The sequence below is a fragment of the Oryctolagus cuniculus genome, chromosome 21 (assembly GCF_051225735.1).
Source record: "Oryctolagus cuniculus isolate XC-2025 breed Fujian yellow rabbit chromosome 21, ASM5122573v1, whole genome shotgun sequence".
NCBI lineage: Eukaryota > Metazoa > Chordata > Mammalia > Lagomorpha > Leporidae > Oryctolagus > Oryctolagus cuniculus.
In genome coordinates this window covers 26784008-26808008 of record NC_142887.1, presented here as the reverse complement: position 1 = coordinate 26808008, position 24001 = coordinate 26784008, and the positions used below count along the sequence as shown (strand labels likewise).

Below are 24001 nucleotides of genomic sequence, written 5' to 3'. Positions count from 1 at the left end.
TTCACCTGTGTTGGAGGCTATGTTTTCTGTTTACTTCTTTTCAAGCTACCTTGGATTAACTAGAGTCCAGCACTCATTTTAACTGAGAACCAAACACCTAAGTCCTATAAACAAGAGGTACAGTGTAGACTGCTGTGAACCCACCACAAAAGCATAACCCAACCCTGACCCAGAGTCTCTCTGGATATCCATGGGAGAAAATTCTGAGGATTCAGAAATGCTAACAAAGGACCTTACTAAGTTGACGCTCAGCCCTACTCCCAAGTCCCTTCTCCTGGGCCAGAAGATCTGCTGTAACAGTCCGACAGAGGTGTCAAGGTGGTATTCCAGAGGCCCAGAAGGACACTGTCATCTAGGGGAGACAAAGACTGGCCAAGCTGAGACATCTCTTAATGTACAGACATTCTCAGCTTAAAAGAGAATGCAGAGACAGTGATTTTAAGAGTTCAGAGTGAATCAGGAAGTGAGCCATTCAGATGTTGCTGCAGGTGCTGCCCTGATCCTGGATGGGATCCGGAGGAGAATGCTAGGATAGAATGGATTATGACAGGGTCAATTCAGGCGTACTCCTTATTCTGGCTACTAATTTTATGTAGACAAAACTATTCTATGCTAAGATAGATTTATATACCAATAACTTTGATAACCTATATTAGCTGAGATCTTTCTCTTCCTACCTTGATACCAGCAATTTACATGGCACATGTAGTCTGAACATATTTCAATGACTTCCAACATACTTCAGTTCTTTTTGTTTGATTTCACCCAGAAGCACAAGTTCCAAGTATTCCCATGTGTTTAGGAAGACTAGAGTCAGTGAGATGAAACCCAGTACCAACACCTGTGCAAACTTGTGGGAAAGGAATGTGAGGAAAATATTGGATGTTGAGAGTATAATATAGGGCAGAATATTAGATATTCTGGTTTCCAAATGTCTGAATTGCAATAAAAGGAAATTTTAATGTGCTATTTCAATTTTCAGTAGATTAAATGCCTGGAAAAGCAACAGGAAATGCCCTAAGTGCTTGGGGCCCTGCACCCATGTGGGAGACCCAAATGAAGCTGCTGGCTTCGGATTGGCCCAGCTCTGGCCATTGTGGCCATTTAGGTGAATTAACCAGTGGATGGAAGATTTTGCTTTTTTAAAAAAATTTATTTTTATTTATTTGAAAGAGTTTCAGAGAGAGGTATAGATAGAGGTCTTCCATCTCCTAGTTCACTACCCAAACGGCCATAATGGCCAGAGTTGAGCCAATCGGAAGCCAGGAGCTTCTTTTGAGTTTCCCACGTGGGTGCAGGGGCCCATGGACTTAAGCCAACCTCTACTGCTTTCCCAGGTGCATTAGCAGAGAGCTGGATCGAAGTGGAGCAACTGGGACTTGAACCGGCCCATATGGGATGCCGGTGCTGCAGGCCAGGGCTTTAACCTGCTGCACCAGAGTGCCGGCCCCGGAAGCTGTCTCTCCTTCTCTTTCTCTGTTGCTCTGCTTCTCAGATTAAAAAAAAATACAAAAAAAACAAATGCTATAAAGGCTCAGTCCAAGGCACCAGGCTGTGAGCGCACAGCTCCACCTGTGCCTCCTTCAGAGCAAGAGCAGATAGCTGGTTTGTCAGCTCAGCACCAGGTGTGGCTGGCTGGAATTCAGGAGTCACACTGTGAAATACTACTAAGAATGTAAAAATCTGACATTCTAGAGCAGACGCTGTAGTACGGTGAGTTGAGTCACTGCTCGGGCCATCCACATCCGTATTACAGGCTGCACTGACTCCTGGCACCTGTGCTCCTGGTACAGCTTTCTGTTAACGAATGACCAACCTGGGAGGCAGCTTATGTGCTAAGGACTCCGCGGCCCAAGTAGGAGAACCAGACAGGAATCCAGGTGCCACGGGGCTGGCGCTGTGGCACAGCAGGTTAAAGCCCCAGTCGGCAGGTGCCAGCATCCCATATGGGCGCCAATTTGAGTCCCGGCTGCTCCACTTCTGATCCAGCTCTCCGCTGATGGCCTGGGAAGCAGTAGAAGATGGCCCAAGTGCTTGGGCTCCTGAACCCACGTGGGAGACCCAGAAGCAGCTCCTGGCTTCGGATTAGCGCATCTCCAGCCATCGCAGCCATCTGGGGAGTGAACCAATGGATGGAAGACCTTTCTCTGCCTCTGCCTCTCTGTAACTCTGCCTTTCAAATAAATACACCTTTAAAAAAAAAAAAGGCAAAAGAAAAATAAAGAAATCTGGGTGCCTGGCTTTTGGTCTGGCCCAGCTCTGCCTGTTGCTGGCATTTGGAGAGTGAACCGGAAGGCAGAATCTCACTGCCTAGGTCACTCTGACTTTCAAATATTAAAAAATAAGTTTTTGAAACGTTTTTCACAATACATTTTCCACAAACTTTCTGAAGTACCCCAATATATGATGTGTGTTTTTTGCACTAAATATACACATGATCCTTTAATATCTAATCCAGATGTTTACATATCCAGCAATACTCACACCTATGCTTTTTAAAAAAGACATGCTATAGAAAACATGGCGGCATAGTAGTATGACTAATGGAGGGATGCATTTGTAAATCCATTCCCCAAAATTCTGAAGGTAAACACAGCTTCCTTAATCACGATAAACCCTATATAACTAAATAAACATAAATACACATTAAAAAGCAACATTTCATAAACATTGGTATCTTATAAACAACGTGCAAACAGGCATTCTTGGCTTTCATCTTTGCCAATAGGGAGAGCACGACCATCATTTATCTTTGGGGCTGTGGATGCCTGCATGCATACAAACAGAAGTGGAGAGAACTGTCTACAGTTTAAGATTTACCAAAATAAACTTTTTATACAGCTATAATCAGAAGACATTGGTTAGAAAGGACCATTAATCACAGCAGCTTGAAAATAAAGGAATAAAAAAATTTGTAAGAGCTTTAAAGACAGGGTCTTCAGAGGCGATATTATGGTACAGCAGGCTGAGCCACTGCTTGCAATGCCCTTCTCATTTAAGAGTGCCAATGAGTCCCTGCTGTTCCACTCCTGATCCAGCTCCCTGCTAATGTGCCTGGAAAAGCACTGGAAGTGTGAAGGCCCTGCCACCCATGTGGGAGAGCTGCATGGAATTCCTGGCTCCTGGCTTTGGCCTGGCCCAGCCCTGGCCATTGTAGTCATTTGGGGAGTGAACCAGTAGATGGAAGTTATTTTTCCTCTCGCTGCCACTCTTTCAAATAAATACATCTTTAAAAAGCCAAACATCTTGTAAACAGAAAAAAAGTAAAGACACATCAATAATGTAACGTTCATGACATTAAAACCAAGAACTTCTGTTCATCTGAACAAAAGAAATAAGACAAATTGGGAGAAGACACTTGGAATACAGTTAAGAATTATTATTCACAGGATATAAAGAACTTGTAAATCAACAAAAAGATAAACAATCCACAGGCATTTCTAAGAGGATATACAACAGAACCACCATTAGTAACACTCAAGGTAAATGGATTAAAACCATACTGCCATTCTCTTGAACCAGATCAGTCAAAGTGGGGGCAATCTCCAGTGGTGTTGAGGATGAGGTGCTGGGAGGAGTCTAAACTGGTCAGCCACACTGCAGTCTTTACAGAGATAGCCAGAGGGATCAGCATAGGACAGGCCAAGAAGCTCCAGCAATCGGGCCAACGGAACAGCATGAAAACTTACTGTACAAAGCTGCATCACAGGGGGAATTAAATACATCTTAATTTTTCATAATGTGACATAGCAGGTACAACCCACTGCCTGAAATGCTGGCATCCTATATGGATACTGGTTTGAGTCTTGGCTGCTCTAATTTTTTAAGATTTATTTATTTATTTGAAAGGAGGGTGGGGAGAGGGGTCTTCCATCCACTGGTTCACTAGCCAGATGGCCTCAAGGGCCGGAGCTGGTCCGATCTGAAGTCAGGAGCCAGAGGCTTCTTCTGGGTCTCCCACGCGAGTGCAGAGGCCCAAGGAGTTGGGCCATCTTTCACTCCTTCCCAGGCTATGCTGCTCCACTTCTGATCCAGCTCACTGCTAATGTGCCCAGGAAAGCAGTGGATGGCGGCCCAAGTGCATGGGGCCCCTTACCCACATGGGAAAAACTGGATGAAGCTCCTGGCTTCGGCCTGGCCCAATCCTGGTCATTTCCTTCTAACTCTGCCTTTCAAATAATCTTAAGAAGAATAACCTGTTATGTATGTAGGAGCCCAATGTGTCATTCTCTGTGCCGGTAATATTGTGATGTTTATGGGTAAGATACAAGATCCCCCAACCGTGAGCTATCGATCTAGCCCTCTCTAAAAAAATTCCTCTTCAGTCTTCCCCGACCCCCCACTTGTGTTCTAGAGGCTCAGAGCGTGTCTCCAGTCATGCCAGCTCCTGCAATCAAACTGCCCACGTTCCTGCTCCAGGGGCTCTGCCCTTCTGTTCCCTCCACTAGAAGGAATACTGCCCCACTCACAAGTGTATTATGGTTCCAGTCCTCATTTTATTCCTGTTCTTTATTTTCCCACATATATTTTATATGTAAATTCCAACTGTTACATTCAAGAAAAAGAAAAAAAAGTGGAATATTAAAAGATATGAGATCGCCAGAGTTCATGGAAATGTGCAACTACACATGGATTTCAAAATCTTTCTGCAATAAAATAAATTTGTCTTCACTTTCCCCGCAAACCTTCTGAGGCCCCTTCCCCTTGTACATCTTTATATAGAGATGGGAGAAGGGATCAGACTGGAAAGAAGCGTGCCAGGTGCTCTACTTCTTACAATGGTGGGTGGACGTGGAAACATTGTTTTTACACTGTTTGGCAGGTTACTTTATGCTTCAGAGAAAGCAGGCGTCCATAAGCCTTCACACAACTGACTGACAACTGTCAAGTGATCCTGAGTTATCAAGCGTGCTCAAACTATGCTGGGCATTTTGTTCCTATTGAAAAATGGCTGACATTTTTTCTATTTTAAGGAATAAATGGCAAGGTGTCCAGAAATAAGTCAGCTGACTTTCAGAAACAACTCTTAGCACCAATGCAGTCTCGTGCAGTCTCCGTGGCTGTGCTTACACTTACCTTAACAACCCCACACTGCTTAAAGAAGTCTGCCAGATCATCCACAGTCACATTATCATTTAATCCTTGCACATAAATCGCACTGTTGTCAGAGTCTTCATCCAGATCTACAGGTGGGCCTTCCAGAGGAAGAGGGACAGACAGGAGTTACCATCTTGTATCTCCAGGGGCTTCTTACAAGCTCCTCACTACTGCCCAATGATGCTCATCACGAACTTAAAGAGAACTAATCCATACTAGCAAGAATGATACCAAACTTTGGGTTTCCTTTTTTCAGCAATTATAAACAAATGATCATGAAAAAAGCAGCCTCTCACTGTCCTCACCAGCAAGGATATTACATCGGTCTACCAGGCTGCTACACTACAGCAGGCATTCAACATGAAACTGAAGAATTCAGAATTACCTAGATCAAGATCTGGTCCTTCATCCATGGGTCCTGCCAACCAGGAAAGATCACAGAAAATCTTGTTAGTGCACGCCTTGCAAGCTGCAAACCTTACAAACACACATAGCTATCTACTATACCACCATACGATGGGCATTCATTAAATTCCAAATGACCCGCACTGCTAAAATGGAGCAGTGCCTCTTTTACATTTGTGAAAGGTTTGCTAGGGTTTGCTTTTTTTCTTTGCTGGTTTGCTTCTAAACCATTAACCAAAACCACTTTCAATTTATGTGCCAAATTAGTGTTAAATTTAAATCAAAGTTTTTCCTCCAAATAAACCAAATTTAAAAAATGTATTCTCCCCCATATTACAGAAGCAGTTGCTCAATCCTTCAAGTTACCCTTTGTTTTGTAACCATAGGTTAACCTTATTACCCCTAAGACAATGCCGGCAGTACCCATTAGTCTCTTTTGTATAGATCATTTTTAAACCGCTTATGAAACTAAAAAAAAAATTATAGTTTTCTAAAAACTGACTGTATTTTTTTTTAAACACTATCCATGGTAATACTCAAAAACTTACCACCAGGCTTATTGAAGCCACCTCGCTCTCCAGCGCTGCTGGGGGGATAAACGAAGAAATGAAGGCCTTTCCCTTTAAAAGCCAGTACCGCTCTGAGCCTTGGGGGGGGCTCGTGGGGAAGAAGGGCACTGGCTAAACACATCTCCAAACAATGCATCTCTCTCATCTTGTCACTATGCCTTTCTTCAGGGCAGCTTGCTCAAATTTCCTTAACATACAACCTTGCTTGTCTGTACACACCAGTGTGGTTGGTTCCTTCCATTACGGGGGCTGGTATTAATAGTGCAATACTTGGCAAATTAGGGGGGAAAAACAGATCCCAAATACCCATCCCATCAGCTGAAAAACCAGGAGAACTGAGTGTAGAAGAGCAAGCAGGGGCAACTGCTGCGATGAACCTTTCCATGTTCATAAAGGTGCACCCTCATCCTCTCCCAGGGAAGGAGTCAACTGAGTCCCTGGGCTCCCTAACAAGTCACAGTATAATAAAGCAGAAGACAACCACATTAAATGCCTACAACACACATCGGAGAACGCATCCCGCCAATCTTCAGCATAAAGCCATACAGTTCAGGGCACTAATGGATTTAACAATTGCTGTGAAAGGAGAATTTACAACAGATATCAAGGCTCAACGGATTGGGGGTGCAACTTTATAGACATATCAGTTAAGAGTAATGACTATGGCAGTGTAGAATTATAATATTTTAAAGAGGGGAGGGGGAAACACAAATTTTTTTTTTTTTTTTGGTTTTAAAATTAAGGGCAGCTCCATAGTAGGAGGCCCTGAGTTTTTTCTAACCAGTATTGCACCTTTAATACCTGAATATACAATGTCAAGCTGTTGCATGCAGCTTTGTTGCCTTTTTAAAAGTACACACCATAAAATGTTCTCTCTCTTTAAACACAAAAGTTTACACTTTAATGTTACACAATTCTAGAGTATTATACCTCCTCTGGTTCATTACCAAACAACAAGTATGCAGTTACCAAAGTTACAGAAGGATTCCATTTATACAATGATTACATTTTGTTAAAAATATTCTATGTATATTTTTCCTCTCCATATGGACACCGTGTCTAGTCCCACTTTTCATTATGCTGCCGGCTGAGTACTGAGTACGGGTACTTTTTAAGTATTGAAGTGTATACAAGGCTCTCACTTTGTAACCTGTAGCATATAAATGCGACAAAGCATGTTAAAAAGTTTCCACGTTTAACAGCCAATGAAAATATCAAAATACTGAGGCAATGAAAAAGGGCATGTTAACAACATTGAGTGCCTTACCTGCAGAAGACACTGAAAACCATCACCACACCACAATACAAAAAGGGGGAGGGGCAATCGCCCCTGTCCTGTCCCCGCAGGATCCAGCAGACTGCTTCACAGTCTGTTGTACAACCTGTGGGGAAGGCCCTGGTCTCTTCTATGGCTCCAGGAGAGACTTCGCATCCACAAAGAGGGGCCCCCTCTAATAGCAAAGTTTAGCGAAATCGGTAGAATTATTACTTCTGGAGTATTAAGTGAATAAACAAACTTTCTTTTTTTAATTGAAAAAAAAAAATACTAAGAATTCTAGGTGATTTGAGACGTGATGATAGTAATTTCAAGTGTCTACGTCTATTTTAAAACATCCATAAAGAAGTGAAACCTTTATAGTGGAATATTTTCCAAATCAGAAGATTGATTTTACTTTCTGCCAAATAATTCAGATTTTTGTTTAATGTAAATGACTGTTTCTTCCAATAAAGATTTCACTGAAGACTTTGTTTTTAAAGTTAGGCAGAATCTGCAAGCGGTATTTTTAATAGTTCAGACACTTATTATATGAAAGTTTAAAGACCAATTTTTTATCTATTTAGAGACCAATTTCTATTAAAAAAGAACTGCAATTTAAATTTCTCTTTAACAGTAGTACCAAATCCAATCCATACTTAATATAGCATTCTGCATAACTTTTTTTTTTTTTACTAGTTTATATAGGGACAGAACACACACAGAACTATGCCTTCTGGATTATGTTAACACCAACATTATACCTCACCTTTATCAAAGTATAGACACCAGAAAGGGAAGAGGGGATGGGAGGTGGGTGGGGAAGGGCAGGCAGAGGTAGCAGGGTTATGTTATTGATCTAAACAAAGGTTTCTAAACCGGATTGTGCCATCAATCAAAACGGTCAAACCGATTTAGAGTTTCAAAAATCTCCAATGCGGGGGGGGGGCGGGGGGGCGGGGGGAATCCTGTAATTCATATACATTATTCTACAAAAAAAGTTCTTGGATTTTTCTGTGCTCCAACTCTTATGTATCAGGTGCACCTCAGGCCATAGTTTAAGGACTATGGGACCAAGATTTTCACCATTATGTTTGACAATTCTGAATACAAACAGAGACTGGGGATAAACAATGAGGGAAACAGCTGCATTCCTTCTCTGCAGTTTACATACACCAGGTATTTCAAGATAACCACTCAGAAGCAATTAGTTAAAACCCTAGGGTTGTTAGAAGGGTTGTGTGTGTTCCATCCCAACTATATTACCCACAGAGGCTTTTCACCTCTGGAAACCACGAAGGGAACTGAAAGCGCTAGTTTCAAAACCATTCTTTGTTCTCCCCAACCCAACAAAGTATACTGGCAGGGAAAAAAAGCAAACTGCCACTCTATATATGCCACAAAGATTACATTTCCATGTTTAGAAGATGGCTTGAACAACAGATTGTCCATGGAAATGCAGAAATAAATTTCTTATGTCTTTCAGTCCCTTCTTTCCATTGAAAATCCTACGGATGAAACAAAATTAGGTAAAAGGAGAAAAGGTTTGCTCTTACCCCATTCCACCGCGTCCTCCTCCCCGCCCACCTCTGCTCATGCCTCCACGATCAAATCCCCCTCTTCCCCTGCCCCGGTTATCAGGGCCACTCATGCTCCGGTTCTCTCCTGGTCCGGAAAATCCTCCAGACTCCTGCCCATAAACACCCATGCTACTGGGGTGGTCCTGTCGGAATGAACCTGAGGAAAGAGTCACATCTGTAAGCCATGGATCAGCACTTACACTACTGCCTGATGTACTTTCTCCTGGAATCACAGAATTCCCAATGGCAAGGCACTAAGTACTTCTTATCATTAAGCTCTTTTAAGTTCAATAAAAAATAATGGTCCAGCGAGGGTGACACAATATTATACAGTTAATCTAGAATAAACCAATTCCAAAGAAAAGCCACTTGGCCAACATCTCTTTACAGAGTTCTGTACCCTAAGGGTCTCCAAAAGCAGCTTTAAAGATTGGGGGGGGAAAAAAAAAAAGCCAGGTTCCTCAGGATTTCGCGTACTGTCAGGGGTCATGCTCCATCAAGTAGCACTACTTATTTCACACTCAAGGCAATATGCCCTTGAGTAGAGCTGCATTTAAAAAGAGCAAAAATTCAGGCAGAAATTAAACCATGAAGACAGTTTTGGGTTTTCAGTTTTTCCTCCACACACAAGGAGAGAATCCTGAGGAAACTTTTCCCTCCTTTAAGCATGTAAACAGGAGCTTTTACTTGACTCCGAAAATCACAGTAGCTTCAGATGGCGGCCCGGGCACTCTCTCAGGACTGTGGCAGGCAGGCCATAAAAATGCCAGCTTCACTCACTGCATAGTCTCCACAGCGAAAGCAGCATGTCTGGCCAAGTATAGTATGTATTTTCTCTTTTTTGTAAGGTAAATTAGCACTTTAACTAGAGAAAAGCACAGAAGCCTTTACTGGGACATCTAGCCTGCTCGTCAAGATGTTATGCCCAACAAATATATCCTGTATTCCAAAAGCCACAAAATAATAGAGCATCCCCGTGTTTAGATACTCCTAACACAATCACTCTGATTTGATTTTCTCTCAGCGACTCACTCTGCTGCCCGTAGCTGCTGCTCTGTTGGCTATATTGACTTGGAGCCTGGCTGTAGGATCCAGTTTGGGGGGGGTAACTAGTGGGAGGCTGCTGCCCATAGCTGCTTTGTTGACCATAGCTACTCTGCTGTCCATAGCTGCTCGGCTGCCCGTAGGTGTTCTGCTGAGAGTAACTGCTCTGATCGTAACTAGTCGGCTGGGAAGAGGAGTAGCTGAAAGAAAAAAAAAATGAATAAATAAAGCATTTTAGGAAAGAGAGAAGGCTTGTTACTTCTTTAAGACACATTCATAGCACGTGACATGGACAGCTTTAAAAATGTAATTTTTTCTACATTTAAGCAGTCTCAACTTAAAATAAATACAGGCTTTAAATGAACAAAAAAAAGGTGGGGCCGGCGCTGTGGTGTAACGGGTAAAGCTGTTGCCTTCAGCGCCGGCATCCCACATGGGCACAGGTTCAAATCCCGGCTGCTCCACTTCTGGTCCAGCTCTGCTCTGGCCTGGGAAAGCAGTGGAAGATGGCCCAAGTCCTTGAGCCCCTGCACCCATGTGGGAGACCCAGAAGAAGCTCCTGACTCCGGATTGGCGCAGCTCTGGCCATTGCATTCAATTGGGGAGCGAACCAGTGGATGGAAGACCTCTCTCTGCCTCTCCTTCTCTCTCTGTGTACCTCTTTCAAGTACATAAATAAATTTTAAAAAATGAAAAAAGGGATAATTACTCCCATCTGAATAACCTTTAGTCTCCTCTTATGTCCCCACTCTGATCTACAAGTTATCTGCAAGTATATCTGAGAAAATCTGGGAGTATTAACCCAACACGTCCTATCATCCTATATATAGAACACCTTTTAGACTTAAGTTGAGCAATAAATATACCACTTAGAGTAGCTTTGAAACAAGTTATTATATGTATATTCATTTGGGGAAGGCAGACCCCATGAAAAAGGCAGAGAAAAGGTGGAGAGAGTAAAGTGAATTCAAGTCTAAGCTTATCTCAAGTAATTCTCATGGGTGAAAACAATGACTTCAAGAGAGATAAAGCTGCCCGCAGAGAGTGAATGTGTATTTGTATTTGTGTGGGGGGTGGGGAGGTTGTGGTAAGCCATATAAAAATGGTAGTTTTCCCTCTAAGATTTAACTGCTACAACTTTCAAGCAGACATGCCTCATTATCTATACTCTAGACATTGATCAGACAGTGAATAAATGACATGCACTAAAGCCAACAAAATCCTCTTGCTGAACCATAATAACCAAAAACAAAAAGGACAACACATTTTAAACACAGTGTCTATCACACCAAGATCTTCACCACAACTATGAATAGCATCTCTTCCTGCACAATGATCTGATTTGCCAAATTAACTGTGCACAACACAGTATCTAGGGGTCTGTTCTGTGGAACAGCTATAAACTCTTGTTTCTAGTTGTACAGAAACTTGACTTGGTCAGCCCTAGTTGTTCCTAAATCTGCTTACAACTGCCGTACTTTAAAAAAATTATTTGAGGGGCCGGCGCTGTGGTGTAGCGGGTAAACCACCACCTGCGGTGCCAGCATCCCATACGGGTGCCGGTTCAAGTCCCTGCTGCTCTACTTCCAATCCAGCTCTCTGCAATGGCCTGGAAAAGCAGTTGAGTATGGCCCAGGTCTTTGGGCCCCTGATCAGCACAGCTCCAGCTGTTGAGACTGGCTGGGGAGTGAACCAGGGGATGGAAGACCTCTCTCTCTGCCTCTCCCTCTCTTTTAAATTAAAAACAAACAAACAAACAAAAAACAACTTGAGACACAGAGAAAGCTCCGTCTGTTCCTTTACTTCCCAAATGTTCCCAGTGGCATGTCTGACCCAGAAGTGAAGACAGAAGACAGGAATGCAACATATGTCTCCCACTGGGTTGCAGGAACCCAATTACTTGAGCCATTATCACTGCCACCCAGGATCTACATCAGCAAAAAGCTGGAGTCAGGAGCCAGGTGCTCCAAAATGGGAAATGGGCATCTTAACCTCTTAACCATTAGGACAAATGCCCTCCCCTGCTGTACTTTGAACTGATGTGTTGGGTGGGGGGAAAAAAACCAAAAAAACTGCTGCTACTTCTATTAACACTTCAGGACAAAAATCAAGATAATTCATTTGAAAATCTATTTCAAATTAAGTGTGGATAAGAAAATTTGCATTTTTTTTGTACTTTAAACAAATGAAAACTGGACGGTGATGATAGCTGCCATTGTGGTTTGAGAAAGTCTTGGCCCAAACATTGAGACTGGTACACAACAGACCTTCTATGGATGTTGTCTTCAATTACAAAATGATTCAGGCACAGTATTTTTCCCCTGTAGTGTCCTGCACTCTGCCCATCATGACTGCAATGGAGAAGGTCGCTTCTATGGTTCTGCTTACATGTTTTCATCTACTACTCCTCATTTTCTAAGTTAACTAAATGGAGAAAATTAAAAGGAAGCATCTAGATTTTACGGTTTTATCTGTACAGTTAATAGAGGCCAGGCACTGCCATAGAAACCCTAGGTCTGAGGTTTCTGGGTTTTGTTTTGTTTAAGATTTATTTGAAAGGCATTACAGAGAGGGATATCTTCCAACTGCTCGTTCAGTTCCCAAAATGGCTGCAACAGCTGGAGCCGGGCCAGACCAAAGCCAGGAACTTCGAACTCCATTCAAGTCTCCCATGTGAGTGGCAGCAGACCTAGTACTTGGGCCATCTTCCACTGCTTTCCCAGGCACTTTAACAGGGAGCTGGATCAGAAATGGGGCAGCTTGGCCGGCGCCGTGGCTCACTAGGCTAATCCTCCACCTTGCGGCGCCGGCACACCAGGTTCTAGTCCCGCCGGGGCGCCGGATTCTGTTCCGGTTGCCCCTCTTCCAGGCCAGTTCTCTGCTGTGGCCCGGGAGTGCAGTGGAGGATGGCCCAAGTGCTTGGGCCCTGCACCCCATGGGAGACAGGAGAAGCACCTGGCTCCTGCCTTCGGATCAGCGCGGTGCGCCGGCCGCAGCGTGCTGGCCACGGCGGCCATTGGAGGGTGAACCAACGGCAAAAGGAAGACCTTTCTCTCTGTCTCTCTCTCTCACTGTCCACTCTGCCTGTCAAAAAAAAAAAAAAAAAAAAAAAGAGAGAGAGATGGGGCAGCTGGGACTCTAACTCATATGGATGCCAGAGTTGCAGGCAGCAGCTTAACCAGCTGCACCACAACACCAGTCTTAGGATCGAGACTTTCATGTAATTGTCTGTGGTCACTGGGAGGCTCAGGTAATGTATCCTACCTAAGGAAGTCAAAGCAAGTTGTCGATAACTTGAAAATAACGGTGTCATTCTAATAGCTCAAGAGGCAGATACACAAGAGACTGACCTGGTAGGAGGATAGGATGGTGGTGCGGTGACTGGCTGCATGGGGTAGCTCCCAGGTACCTGGGGATAACTGTAGTTACTCTGTCCATATCCTAGGCTGGGCTGGTTGTAACCCCCAGTGCTAGACTGGGGTTGACTAGTCTCTGCTGGCTTGTTACCATCCTGTGGTCTAAAAGGAGAAATAAAAAGTAAGACTTTGTTTCTCAACCACAAAAATCTTGGCTAAGAGCTCTACAATAATCAATGAGCAACATACAACAATAGGTCTGAAGAGAACACCAAGGAAAGGATAGATATCAGTCATATCCACAGGAGAAACATCAACAGGCTCCATCTGGTCCACAAGAAATCAAGAGTGGTAAGAGACGGTTACAACACTGTATTGCCAACTTAAGTGATCTGGGAAGGGAAGTGCTTTTTTAAGAAGAAAATGCTTTTTCTCAAAGATAACTGTTGTACTGCAAGATTTAGTCAGAGAAACATTTACATAAGCCCCTGGTTTTATAAACTGTGAGTTTCTATGAGTTTATGCTCCTCATTTATTAAGAACTGGGGAAAAAAACTCCTAAATTGGTCTGCCATAGATTAATAGAATCTTGCCCCAAAGTCTCCGTAATGGAAGTATCACAGTAAGTCAGGGACACATAAAAACACACCTACCACTCCCCACCCACAGATGAAGTGGAATATACTGCTGTTAAAATCAATCTCAATCCCAAAGGAAAAAAATCCAAGGGTTTCTTTCTACAACTTCTTAGCCCTAACAGCTTACACCATGGCTGTGCCAGAGTGAGCTGGAGCTATTTTAAGCCAAGACCCAATAAACAACAGGCAGACCACAGAGGATGTAGGAGTACTGCTTTCTCCACTGAGCTGAAAAGGGAGCACAAGCCCCCTCTATCCAGAGGAAAAGGGAGCAAATGCCATGAGAGACAGACAGCTGCTGCTGAAGTGGTAAGGACTGAAAATTAACAAAGAACCAAAAAGGATGACTTAACAAAAAATCAGTTCATACATAAAATCCTCCAGTTATGGCCCGGATATACTGTTCCATCTCAGCATCAAATGGGACTCTGTTTACCTGGTAACGCTGAAGAACCTAGGTCAACTGAAATGGGGCCCATCTGGGAATTAACCAGGCAGTTTAACCTAACTGCTGCACAGGCTATCTATCAGGTGCAAACCACCAGGCGGCTCTGATTACTCACTGTGCATTTTAGAAGTGCTTTCGAGCGTTTGACACAGCTAATTTCTTACCTCTACAGCAGACAAAAAGTCTAGGTTACAAGTTGATCGTGCTTAGTCCCTAAAAGTCTTCATTCAAATCAGAATTCAGTGTTCCTTCAAGACTGTATGCAGAAGCGACCTAAGTGCACTGTCTAAAGCAAAGACCTGAAATCTTCTGTTAAGTAGTGATTAATACTATTTACCTGCTACCCAGTCATGAGGCATGAGTTCTGTTGGACTTAATATTAATCCCACAGTCGGGTACCAGATGAGAATTGATACTTGGCTATGATATTTAGGTTACAGAGCCTTTACATATGAAGAGACAATCACATCAACTGCTGAAACTCAGGCAGTAGTGCTAGGTTTTCTGTACCACAGATACGTCCTTCATGGACAGCTGGATCACACAACTCTTTCTAGACTCACATCATGTTACTCAACATCCTGAATTGTGAACTACCATGCTGATCCCAGGGAGAAAGCTATTATCCACTGCAGGCCAATAAAAGTATCAGAAATATAATCCCATCAATTAGTATGTTGTCAGGGACAACACTCAAATCTCTTGGGTTTAGAAGAGTAAAAACAGCAGCCTCCCGAAGGTCGCCATTCTGAAACCTGACAACACATTCAGTGACACTGCTTATTTTGGCCATTGCACGTCACCATTTTATCGGTAAACTGGTTATTCTTTTGAGGTGTGTTTCAGCACATTAATCACTGTAATGGCTAAGAACACAGTCAACACTAACAGCATGAGAGTAGCAACTCTAAAGAACTAAGCTACAGGTTCTCCAACCCTGCACAGCTGCTTTCTTTCCCGCAAATCCGAGGCTGATGTACTGTAGTTAGGAGGAGCACGTGAGTGAGGTCTTACCTTGCAGGTGCAGTGGCTGTGGGCTGCTGCCCATAGGCTGGGTAAGCAGGCTGAGTGCCATATGCAGACTGAGCTGCATAGGAGGCCTGGGTGGTGGTGACTGTAGCAGTGGTGGTATCATAAGCACCAGTGCCATACCCCTGGACAGGCTGGCTGTATGCCTGGGGGGCAGTTGGAGTAGTATAACCTAGAACAAAGGAGAGTTTTGTCACATTTTGGGATCTCTCAGAGATCTGCCAGACATTTACAGTCTGAAAACCATCTCCTTCAAGGCATCATGAAATTTTCTCTTAAAACATTTTCCATTAAGAGCAACAACAAACCACTATTTAAAGCCGAAGATCTCCCAAAGTAACGTTTTTTTTTTTTAGCAAAATAACATCTCACTTGCTCTGATTTCGTATATAATAGGAGAATGAGTAGCTAGAGGAAAGTGCTGCTAAAGAAAAAGGGTTCCTTCTGCACTGTCTTGAAGATATTCAGTAACAGCCAAGTCTGCTGTTAATGATCCTGTGATCCTGCCAGCAGGCCTTCCTGTTAAGTTTCTCAATTAGCAAACTTAAGTACTCCCTAAAATCCTCAAGCAACAACAATGTTCCCCAAAAGGAGGCAAATGTCAAATTTTGTGGCAATTAAAAATTGCCAAAAAATAATGATCCAGGTACTAGGTTTAATATTGTAGCCTGGGTAAGTAATTAAATTTTTTTCAGTCCCAAACACTGCACCATGAATAGCTCATGTTTAAGGAAACAAAAATCTAGAGAACATGCATTTAATTTCCTGTGGGAGCAGTTAACAATTGATTGAACACTCTCACGAACTGATTTTGTTTCAGAAAACAACCAGAACAAATGCTGTTATTAACACTAAGGTTTTAAATGGCATATAAATAATAGAAATGCTATAATTACATTTGCTTAACACACACAGGTTACCCTATTTAAGTTTTGTGGCAAATTATTTTTAATTAAACTTAATACTGCCCTAAACAAACCTTTAAAAGGTAACATCCTTGACATAAAACTCTTGAGATCTTAGATCTTGGCTGATTACCAAGTTACCCAGCTCCATTCCTCTCTTAACTTACCTACCACAGGCAGAGGGGCCCTGTTCCTGCTCAGCAATATCAAAGGCAGACTCTACAGACCCACCTCCCCTTTAGGATCTCTTTAAGAATCACAAAGACCTGTTCTCACAGGTGTGCTGCACACCAAGACGGAGCCCCTCCCCAGCTCCTGCCTCTGCCAGATCAGGCAGGAGCCATGTGTTTTCCTGTGGGACTTGGGCTTGGAGCATGAGCAAAACTCAAAGCCAGCAGTTTCTGAGTCCCTTTCTTATAAAAGGTGCCATAACTTTTCCTGGTACTGAGAGTTTTGTCTTCCTCTTGGTTAACAGCACAAATAGAAGCCATGCAATACAAAGTTTGGTCTAGATGTCAGCATTTATATCCATCAAAGAAAAATTCAAATCTCATTAAAAAAGATTTTTTTAAATGATGTATTTATTTATTTGAAATCAAAGTTATAAAGAGAGGGGTCAGCGCTATGGCATAGCAGGTAAACCCACTGCTTGTGGCACTGGCATCCCATATGAATGCTGGTTCAAGTCCTGGCTGCTCCACTTCCCATCCAGCACCCTGTTAAGGCACCTAGAAAAACAGTGGAAGATGGCCAAGCACATGGGAAACCCAAAAAAGACCCTGGCCCTGGCTTCTGCCTGGCCAAGCCCTAGCTGTTGTGGCCATTTGGGGAGTGAATAAATGAATCTTAAAAAAAGAAAGGAAGTTTAGGGCCTTAAACTTTTGTTAGAATAAACATGTCCTTACTAACTGTATTAAGCCAAAACAAATAAACTTTAATTTTTTGTATAATCAAAATTGTTGGCTGGCACTGTGGCATAGTGGGTTAAGTATCCCATGTAAGCACAAGTTCAAATCCTAGCTATTCCACCTTTTTTGTTTTATTATTATTATTTTTTATTTTTTTGACAGGCAGAGTGGACAGTGAGAGAGACAGAGAGAAAGGTCTTCCTTTGCCGTTGGTTCACCCTCCAATGGCCGCTGCGGCCGGCACACCGCGCTGATCCGAAGGCAGGAGCCAGGTGCTTCTCCTGGTCTCCCATGGGGTGCAGGGCCCAAGCACTTGGGCCATCCTCCACTGCACTCCCGGGCCACAGCAGAGAGCTGGCCTGGAAGAGGGGCAACCGGGACAGAATCTGGCGCCCTGACCGGGACTAGAACCCGGTATGCAGGCGCCGCAAGGCAGAGGATTAGCCTAGTGAGCCGCAGCGCTGGCCCTAGCTATTCCACTTTTAATTCAGTTCTCTAACACGCCTGGAAAGGCATCAAAAGATGGCCCAAGTGCTTGGGTTCTTGCTACCCATGTGGGAGACATAGACAACAGTCCTGGCTTTGGCAAGGCCCAGCCCCAGCCACTGCAGGCATTGCAGGGGAGTGAACCACCAGATGAAATATCTGTTTCTCCCTCTCTGTAACTCTGCCTCAAATAATCAATCTTCAAAATAAGTGGCATCTTTTCTAACTATAATATTTTCTTTTCCACCCCAAACATTTGAAAATTCTTAAATTAATTATACAGAGGCCATAATTTTCCTTTTTGAAACTGTCAGGTTGGGGGCTGGTACGACGCAGAGTTGGGCTGCTGCCTGTGACGCCAGCAATCCCTGTGAGTTTGAGTCCTAGCTGCTCCACTTCCAATCCAGCTTCTTGCTAATGTGCCTGAAAGGGCAACAAAGAACGCCCACACAGAAGTTCCAGGATCCTGCCTCTGGCCTGATACACCTTAGCTGTGAAGCCATTTGGGGAGTGTACTAAGAGATAGAGGATCTCTATCTCCCGTCCTCTCTGTGCAGCTCTGCCTTTCAAATAAATAAAAAGATCTTAAAAAAAAAAAAAAAATCCCAAAAAACAAAACACAACAAACCCCAAAAACCCTTAGAGGTTGGAATGTACACAAGCAAAATATATTTCACAAAGCAGGGAGCTCCAAGCAATGCAAGTTTTTTAGAAGTGGCATTCTGTTCATCTGAATTGCTTATGTAATTTAAAAGTTCCCTGCAGAGTCCAAAGGTCAACCACATACAGCACAGATGTATTTAAATTTAACTAGGATTTAATTATATCTACCCCACTACTCTTCTACATACTTCTTTCCCCTACATGAGGACAAGCGAAGATTCACAAGAGCAACTGAAAAAACAAAACCTGAAACTTATCGAGGCAGTAACTCATGTCATAAAATTATGTGGCAAGTTAATGCCTTGTAGTACTAAAGATTACAGTAATAGATACTGGATTAATAAATAATATTTTAATTAATCCATAGTACCGACAAGCAATCAAGCAAAACAAAGAAGAAAATCAACAGAATGAAATGATTTGATGACAAAAAAGACCAACAACAAAAAAGACAACGTATCTAACCTGTGCTAAGGACCTGAAGGGAAAAGGCACTAAGAAACATTATATATTGGGTCGGTGCTGTGGCGTAGCAGGTAAAGCTGCTGCCTGCAGTTCTGACATCACACATGGGCACCGGTTTAAGTCTGGCTGCTCCACTTCCAATCCAGCTATTTGCTACGTCCTGGGAAAGCAGTAGAAGATGGCCCAAGTGCTTGGACTCCTGAACCCGCAAGGGAAGACGTGGAGGAATGGCTCTTGATAAGTGCAGTTCCAGCCACTGCAACCAATTGGGGAGTGAACCAGCGGATGGAAGACCTCTCTTTCTGCCTCTCCTCCTCTGTGTAACTCTTTCAAGTAAATAAATGAATCTTAAACAAACAAACAAAAAATTATATAGAGGCCAGTACTGAGATGCATCAGGTTAAGATGTCTCCAGCAATGCCAGCATTCCATATGAGCATTGGTTCAAGTCCCAGCTGCTCCACTTTCAATCCAGTTCTGATTGAAATACATCTGGGAAGACAACAGCAGATGGCCCAAGTGCTTGGGTCCCTACCACCCATGGTAGAGACGCGAATGAGGCTCTAGGCCTCAACTTAGTCCAGCTCTGGCCATTGTGGCCATTTGGAGTGAATCAACCGATGGAAGATTTCTGTCTCTCCCTCTTAAGGCTGCCTTTTAAATAAATAAATCTTTAAAAAAATTATATGGACTACCAAAACTATGTTCAACTTAGACAGTAAAAATCAAAACTTAAGAACACTATTTGAAGGATTGGGGTAGCACATTGGGGCAAGCCACTGTTCGCAATGCTGCATCCATTACTGGAGTGCAGATGGGAGTCCTCATTATTCTGCTTCTGATCCAGCTTGCTGCTAGTGCACCTGGGAAGGAAGGGGAGGATGGCCCAGCAATGATTTTTGCAATCATTTGGGGACTGAACAGATAGAAGATCTGTTTTTCCCTATTGCTCTGCTTTTCAAATAAATAAATCAACAACAAAATACTATTTGAATTGAGAGTCAAAAAGCCTTAGATTCCATTTATCCAGTGGCTTTTATGTATAAAGGTAGCATACAGTGAGGAAAAAGTATATGTCGTAAGACTCCTACTTGGTTTGTTGAGTTTTCTCATCAGGTTTTATTTTGGTTCCAATACTTGCGAAGTTGTTGGGAGAATTAAGCAAAACATGAAGGGCACTCCATAAACTGTGAAGTCTATACAAGTATTCCTTGCTGGCTCATTAAACCTACTGGCTTCCCTATTCAAAGCTCTTACACTTCTCAGGCCTACAGTCAAGATGGGACTTTCCCAAAATCAATGACATCATGAATTGATGGCATCTAAAGAAACCAAAGACCACTATTTTGCCTATATATAATCTTACTTCATTCCTATAAAATGATCTAGGGACCCAAAAGGCCCAATCTAAGCCTTAGTATCTATTTTCAAACCATTCTTCTAATGAGTTAAGCCAATCTCACATTCTTAAAATTCTGGGCTAAAAATTCAGACTGCATAATCTCAGATCTAGCTCTTCCCCCAACTACAATTAACATCACAAAGTTTTATTTATTTATTTATTTTTGACAGGCAGAGAGAGAGAGAGAGAGGAAGGGAGGGAGGGAGGGAGGGAAGTCTTCCTTCTGTTGGTTCACCCCCCAAATGGCTGCTATGGCCGGCGTGCTGCGCTGATCCAAAGCCAGGAGCCAGGTGCTTCCTCCTGGTCTCCCATGCGGGTGCAGGGCCCAAGCACTTGGGCCATCCTCCACTGCCCTCCCAGGCCACAGCAGAGAGCTGGCCTGGAAGAGGGGCAACTGGGACAGAATCTGGCGCTCCAAGCGGAGGATTAGCCTAGTGAGCCAGCATCAACATTTAGACAAACACTTCCACTCTGGGGGCTGGCCACAGTGGGTTAAGCTACAAACAAAAAACAAAGACAGAAGGTAGGGTTGCAGTGCTGGCATCCCATAAAGGCACCGGTTCTGGGTTCTCATTCCGCTGTTCCACTTCCAATCCTGCTCTATGCTACTGCTTGGGAAAGCAAAAGATGGCCTGATGGAAGTCCTTGGGCCCCTGTACCCCCGTGGGAGACCTAGATGAAGCTCCAGGTTCCTGGCTTTGGATCAGCTCAGCTCCACCTGTTTTAGCTATCTGGGGAGTGAACCAGCAGATGGAAGACATTTCTCTCTCTGCCACTGCCTATCTAATAAAAATAAATCTTTAAAACAAACAAAACCACCCACCCGGAAACAAAAATGTAAGGGGAGAGCCCAGTTCTGTGCCATAGTGGGTTAAAGCCAGGGCCTGCAGCACCAGTATCCCGTATGGGTGCCAGGTCAAGTTTCAGCTGCTTCGCTTTCCATCCAGCTCCCTGCCAATGCACCTGGGAAAGCAGAAGATGGCCTAAGTGCTTGGGGCCCTGCAACCATGTGGAGACCTGAAGAAAGCTCCTGGCTCCAGCCTGGCCTGGCCCTGGTCCTTGTGGCCATTTGGGGAGTGAACCAGTGGAGAGAAGATCTGTCTCTTCTCCTTCTCTCTCTGTTAACTCTTCCTTGCCTTTCAAATAAATAAATAATTTTTTTAAAAAAATTTCCCATCCTATTGAAGATACAAATTAGATAGATCAGAAAAATACTTCTCAAATTCAAAATAGGGGTCTTCAATGAGATAAATGTTATTTTCCACCTATTACACCACATATAATTTAGAGAATTGCAGTTTGAAAGCAAAGACTTTCTTGTATCAAAGCATTTTTATAATAAAGATGGGAAAGAGGTAGAGCCTGAAACATTACACAATACTTAAAAAAACACAGATTTTTCACATACTCCATTCAACCTCAGTATCAGGATATACAACTACTTCTAATTCTTTGAATGTCTTTTTTAAGCTTCCTGAAATGTTATGCACTTTTATGTATATGTATTCAAGACATCTTATGAATTAAAGTAATTCATAACACTTAAAGCAGAAAATAAAATGTGTCTGAACTGGACACCAACCAACAGACAAACATGATACATGCAGGGTGGCAGTCTGCCCCTCAAAATCAATCTAATCATGCATTCCATCCTTCCAGGAGAAGGAGACATCAGCTGGGAGCTAACCATCTGAAATACCTTTGGGAAGGTAAATATCAAAGCTCGAGATCTTGTAATGTTAATAAAATACTTCCCAAAACCATATAGAAAAGGAGATGGAGCTGCAAATGGCACCTGAAGCAGTTTTTCATTAGCACCTTATTGTGTGTGATGTTAGAAACTGCAGGGGTTAACAAATGGAAACACCTAAAGGATAAACATTACACGGTTAGACAAGATGAAAAGCATTTCCCATGCAAGAATGAGGATAGTCAAACCTGTACTGGTCCCCTCTACTGTGGAAAGCACAAAACAGAAAGTAGAGGGTACACTATCAGATGAAGCAGACAGATGTGAAAACCAGTTTGATTTTTTAAGCGGCTCAGTTTAAGGCGGCTCACTCTTACTCAGCACTACTAGACTTTTATACAGCATCCATTTTGTTCTGAATTAGCCAATACACCGACTGTACAAACAGGCAAAAAAAAAAAAAAAAATCTCTTCTCTCCTGGATTTATCCCACCCACATTCTACTAGAGACTCCTCAAAGAGAATGTAAGGGAGGGAACGGAAAAAAGAAAAACACCTTCTCCTAAGCATGGAGGATCCGCAGAGGCCGAAGTGTGGATGAGAAGAGACACCCGAGAGCATCCTCTTAGCAAATACCCTAGCCAATATGACCCTAAAACTCTAAGCAGGCCTTACCAGTGGGAGGCTGTCCGTAGGAAGTTGCATAGGCTGTCTGCCCATAGGTCGCAGTGGTCTGAGCCTGGCTATAGCTGACATCAGTGGGCTGTCCATAGGTTCCATAGCTTTGTTGCCCATATGCCTGCTCCAGAGAAAGTGGATACAAGAACGTCATTTATGAACCTCATGTGTTAACAATAAAATGGAGTGACTTACTTTTAAGTTTCTAAGAAAAAGCGGAGCTGAAAATACTGCTTTCTGAAGAATTTTTACAAGCAGACCAATGATCACAGTATTATGAATGCAACCACTTATCTAACTTATTCACATTTAATTTAACTAAAAAAAAGTTACTGAAGTATTTGGTCAAAAACCTCAGTTAAGGGCCGGCGCCGCGGCTCACTAGGCTAATCCTCCGCCTTGCGGCGCTGGCACACCGGGTTCTAGTCCCGGTCGGGGCGCCGGATTCTGTCCCGGTTGCCCCTCTTCCAGGCCAGCTCTCTGCTGTGGCCCGGGAGTGCAGTGGAGGATGGCCCAAGTCCTTGGGCCCTGCACCCCATGGGAGACCAGGAGAAGTACCTGGCTCCTGCCATCGGATCAGCGCAGTGCGCCGGCCAGAGCGCGCCGGCCGTGGCGGCCATTGGAGGGTGAACCAATGGCAAAGGAAGACCTTTCTCTCTGTCTCTCTCTCTCACTGTCCACTCTGCCTGTCAAAAAACAAAAAACAAACAAAAAAAACAAACAAACAAAAAAAACCTCAGTTAACTGCACAGATTAACGAGACACTCTCAAGGGAAGAACAATTAAGGGCACAGGTGTGTTAACTGCCAGCACCTAGGAGAGCACAGTTTTAGTGACTGGAAACAAGGAAGACAAAATGAACAAAGAGACAACAAAGATGGGGCTAAAATTTGTGAGACAATTTTGAAAAATCAGGATTTCAGCATGATACAGATACTTTAAAATCAACCAAAACACTACATGTCCTCTTATGGTTACCACATCAAGAGCACTGGTTCTTGAACTTTTGAATTTTTTAAAAACCAGGCAAAGAATGAGCTGTTGTTTCAGATATTAGCATGATCGTATTCCAGGTTGTTTGAATGACCAGTTACGTAAGATCTGCCAAAGACACCACACTCTCCCTGGCCCCATATGCTTCCATGGCAGTTATTCAGAATTCCAGAGCTTGAGAATACTAGGAAACCAATTTCTAGAATTTGTGGGCTTAGGCATTTATACAGACTGATATAATGGAAAGAGGTCAGGAGATCCTCAGCTAGGCAGCCATGGGTTTTAGAGCTGATCCCACCACTTTACTGTACAATCTCTGGCAAGTCATATAATAAATATCCGTATAATTTTGTCATCTGCAAAATAGTCATATTACCACTTGTAGAACTA

The 24001-nt window shown here is 43.2% G+C and overlaps 1 protein-coding gene across 13 annotated transcripts in view; it reads right to left on the bottom strand.

The window, feature by feature from the left end:
• Positions 1-24001, bottom strand: part of EWSR1 (EWS RNA binding protein 1) — a 31830-nt gene that overhangs the window by 3988 nt on the left and 3841 nt on the right. For 3 of the 13 annotated variants that reach the window (XR_016227309.1, XM_089323337.1, XM_089323338.1), the window contains exons 4-10: positions 22616-22739; positions 15407-15593; positions 13301-13468; positions 9939-10150; positions 8883-9063; positions 5483-5515; positions 5077-5195 (exon numbers count right to left, since the gene is read on the bottom strand). Coding sequence is in view for 10 of the 13 variants with exons in the window: in XM_089323337.1 (XP_089179463.1) it covers positions 5077-5195; positions 5483-5510 (147 nt within the window). In the remaining 3 variants the exon portion in view is untranslated. Of the gene's footprint in view, positions 1-5076; positions 5196-5482; positions 5516-5685; positions 7222-8609; positions 8686-8882; positions 9082-9938; positions 10151-13300; positions 13469-15406; positions 15594-22615; positions 22743-24001 lie in introns of those variants that run through there. The other 10 variants (XM_008274631.5, XM_089323336.1, XR_016227308.1 and 7 more) reach the window with 8 other exon arrangements.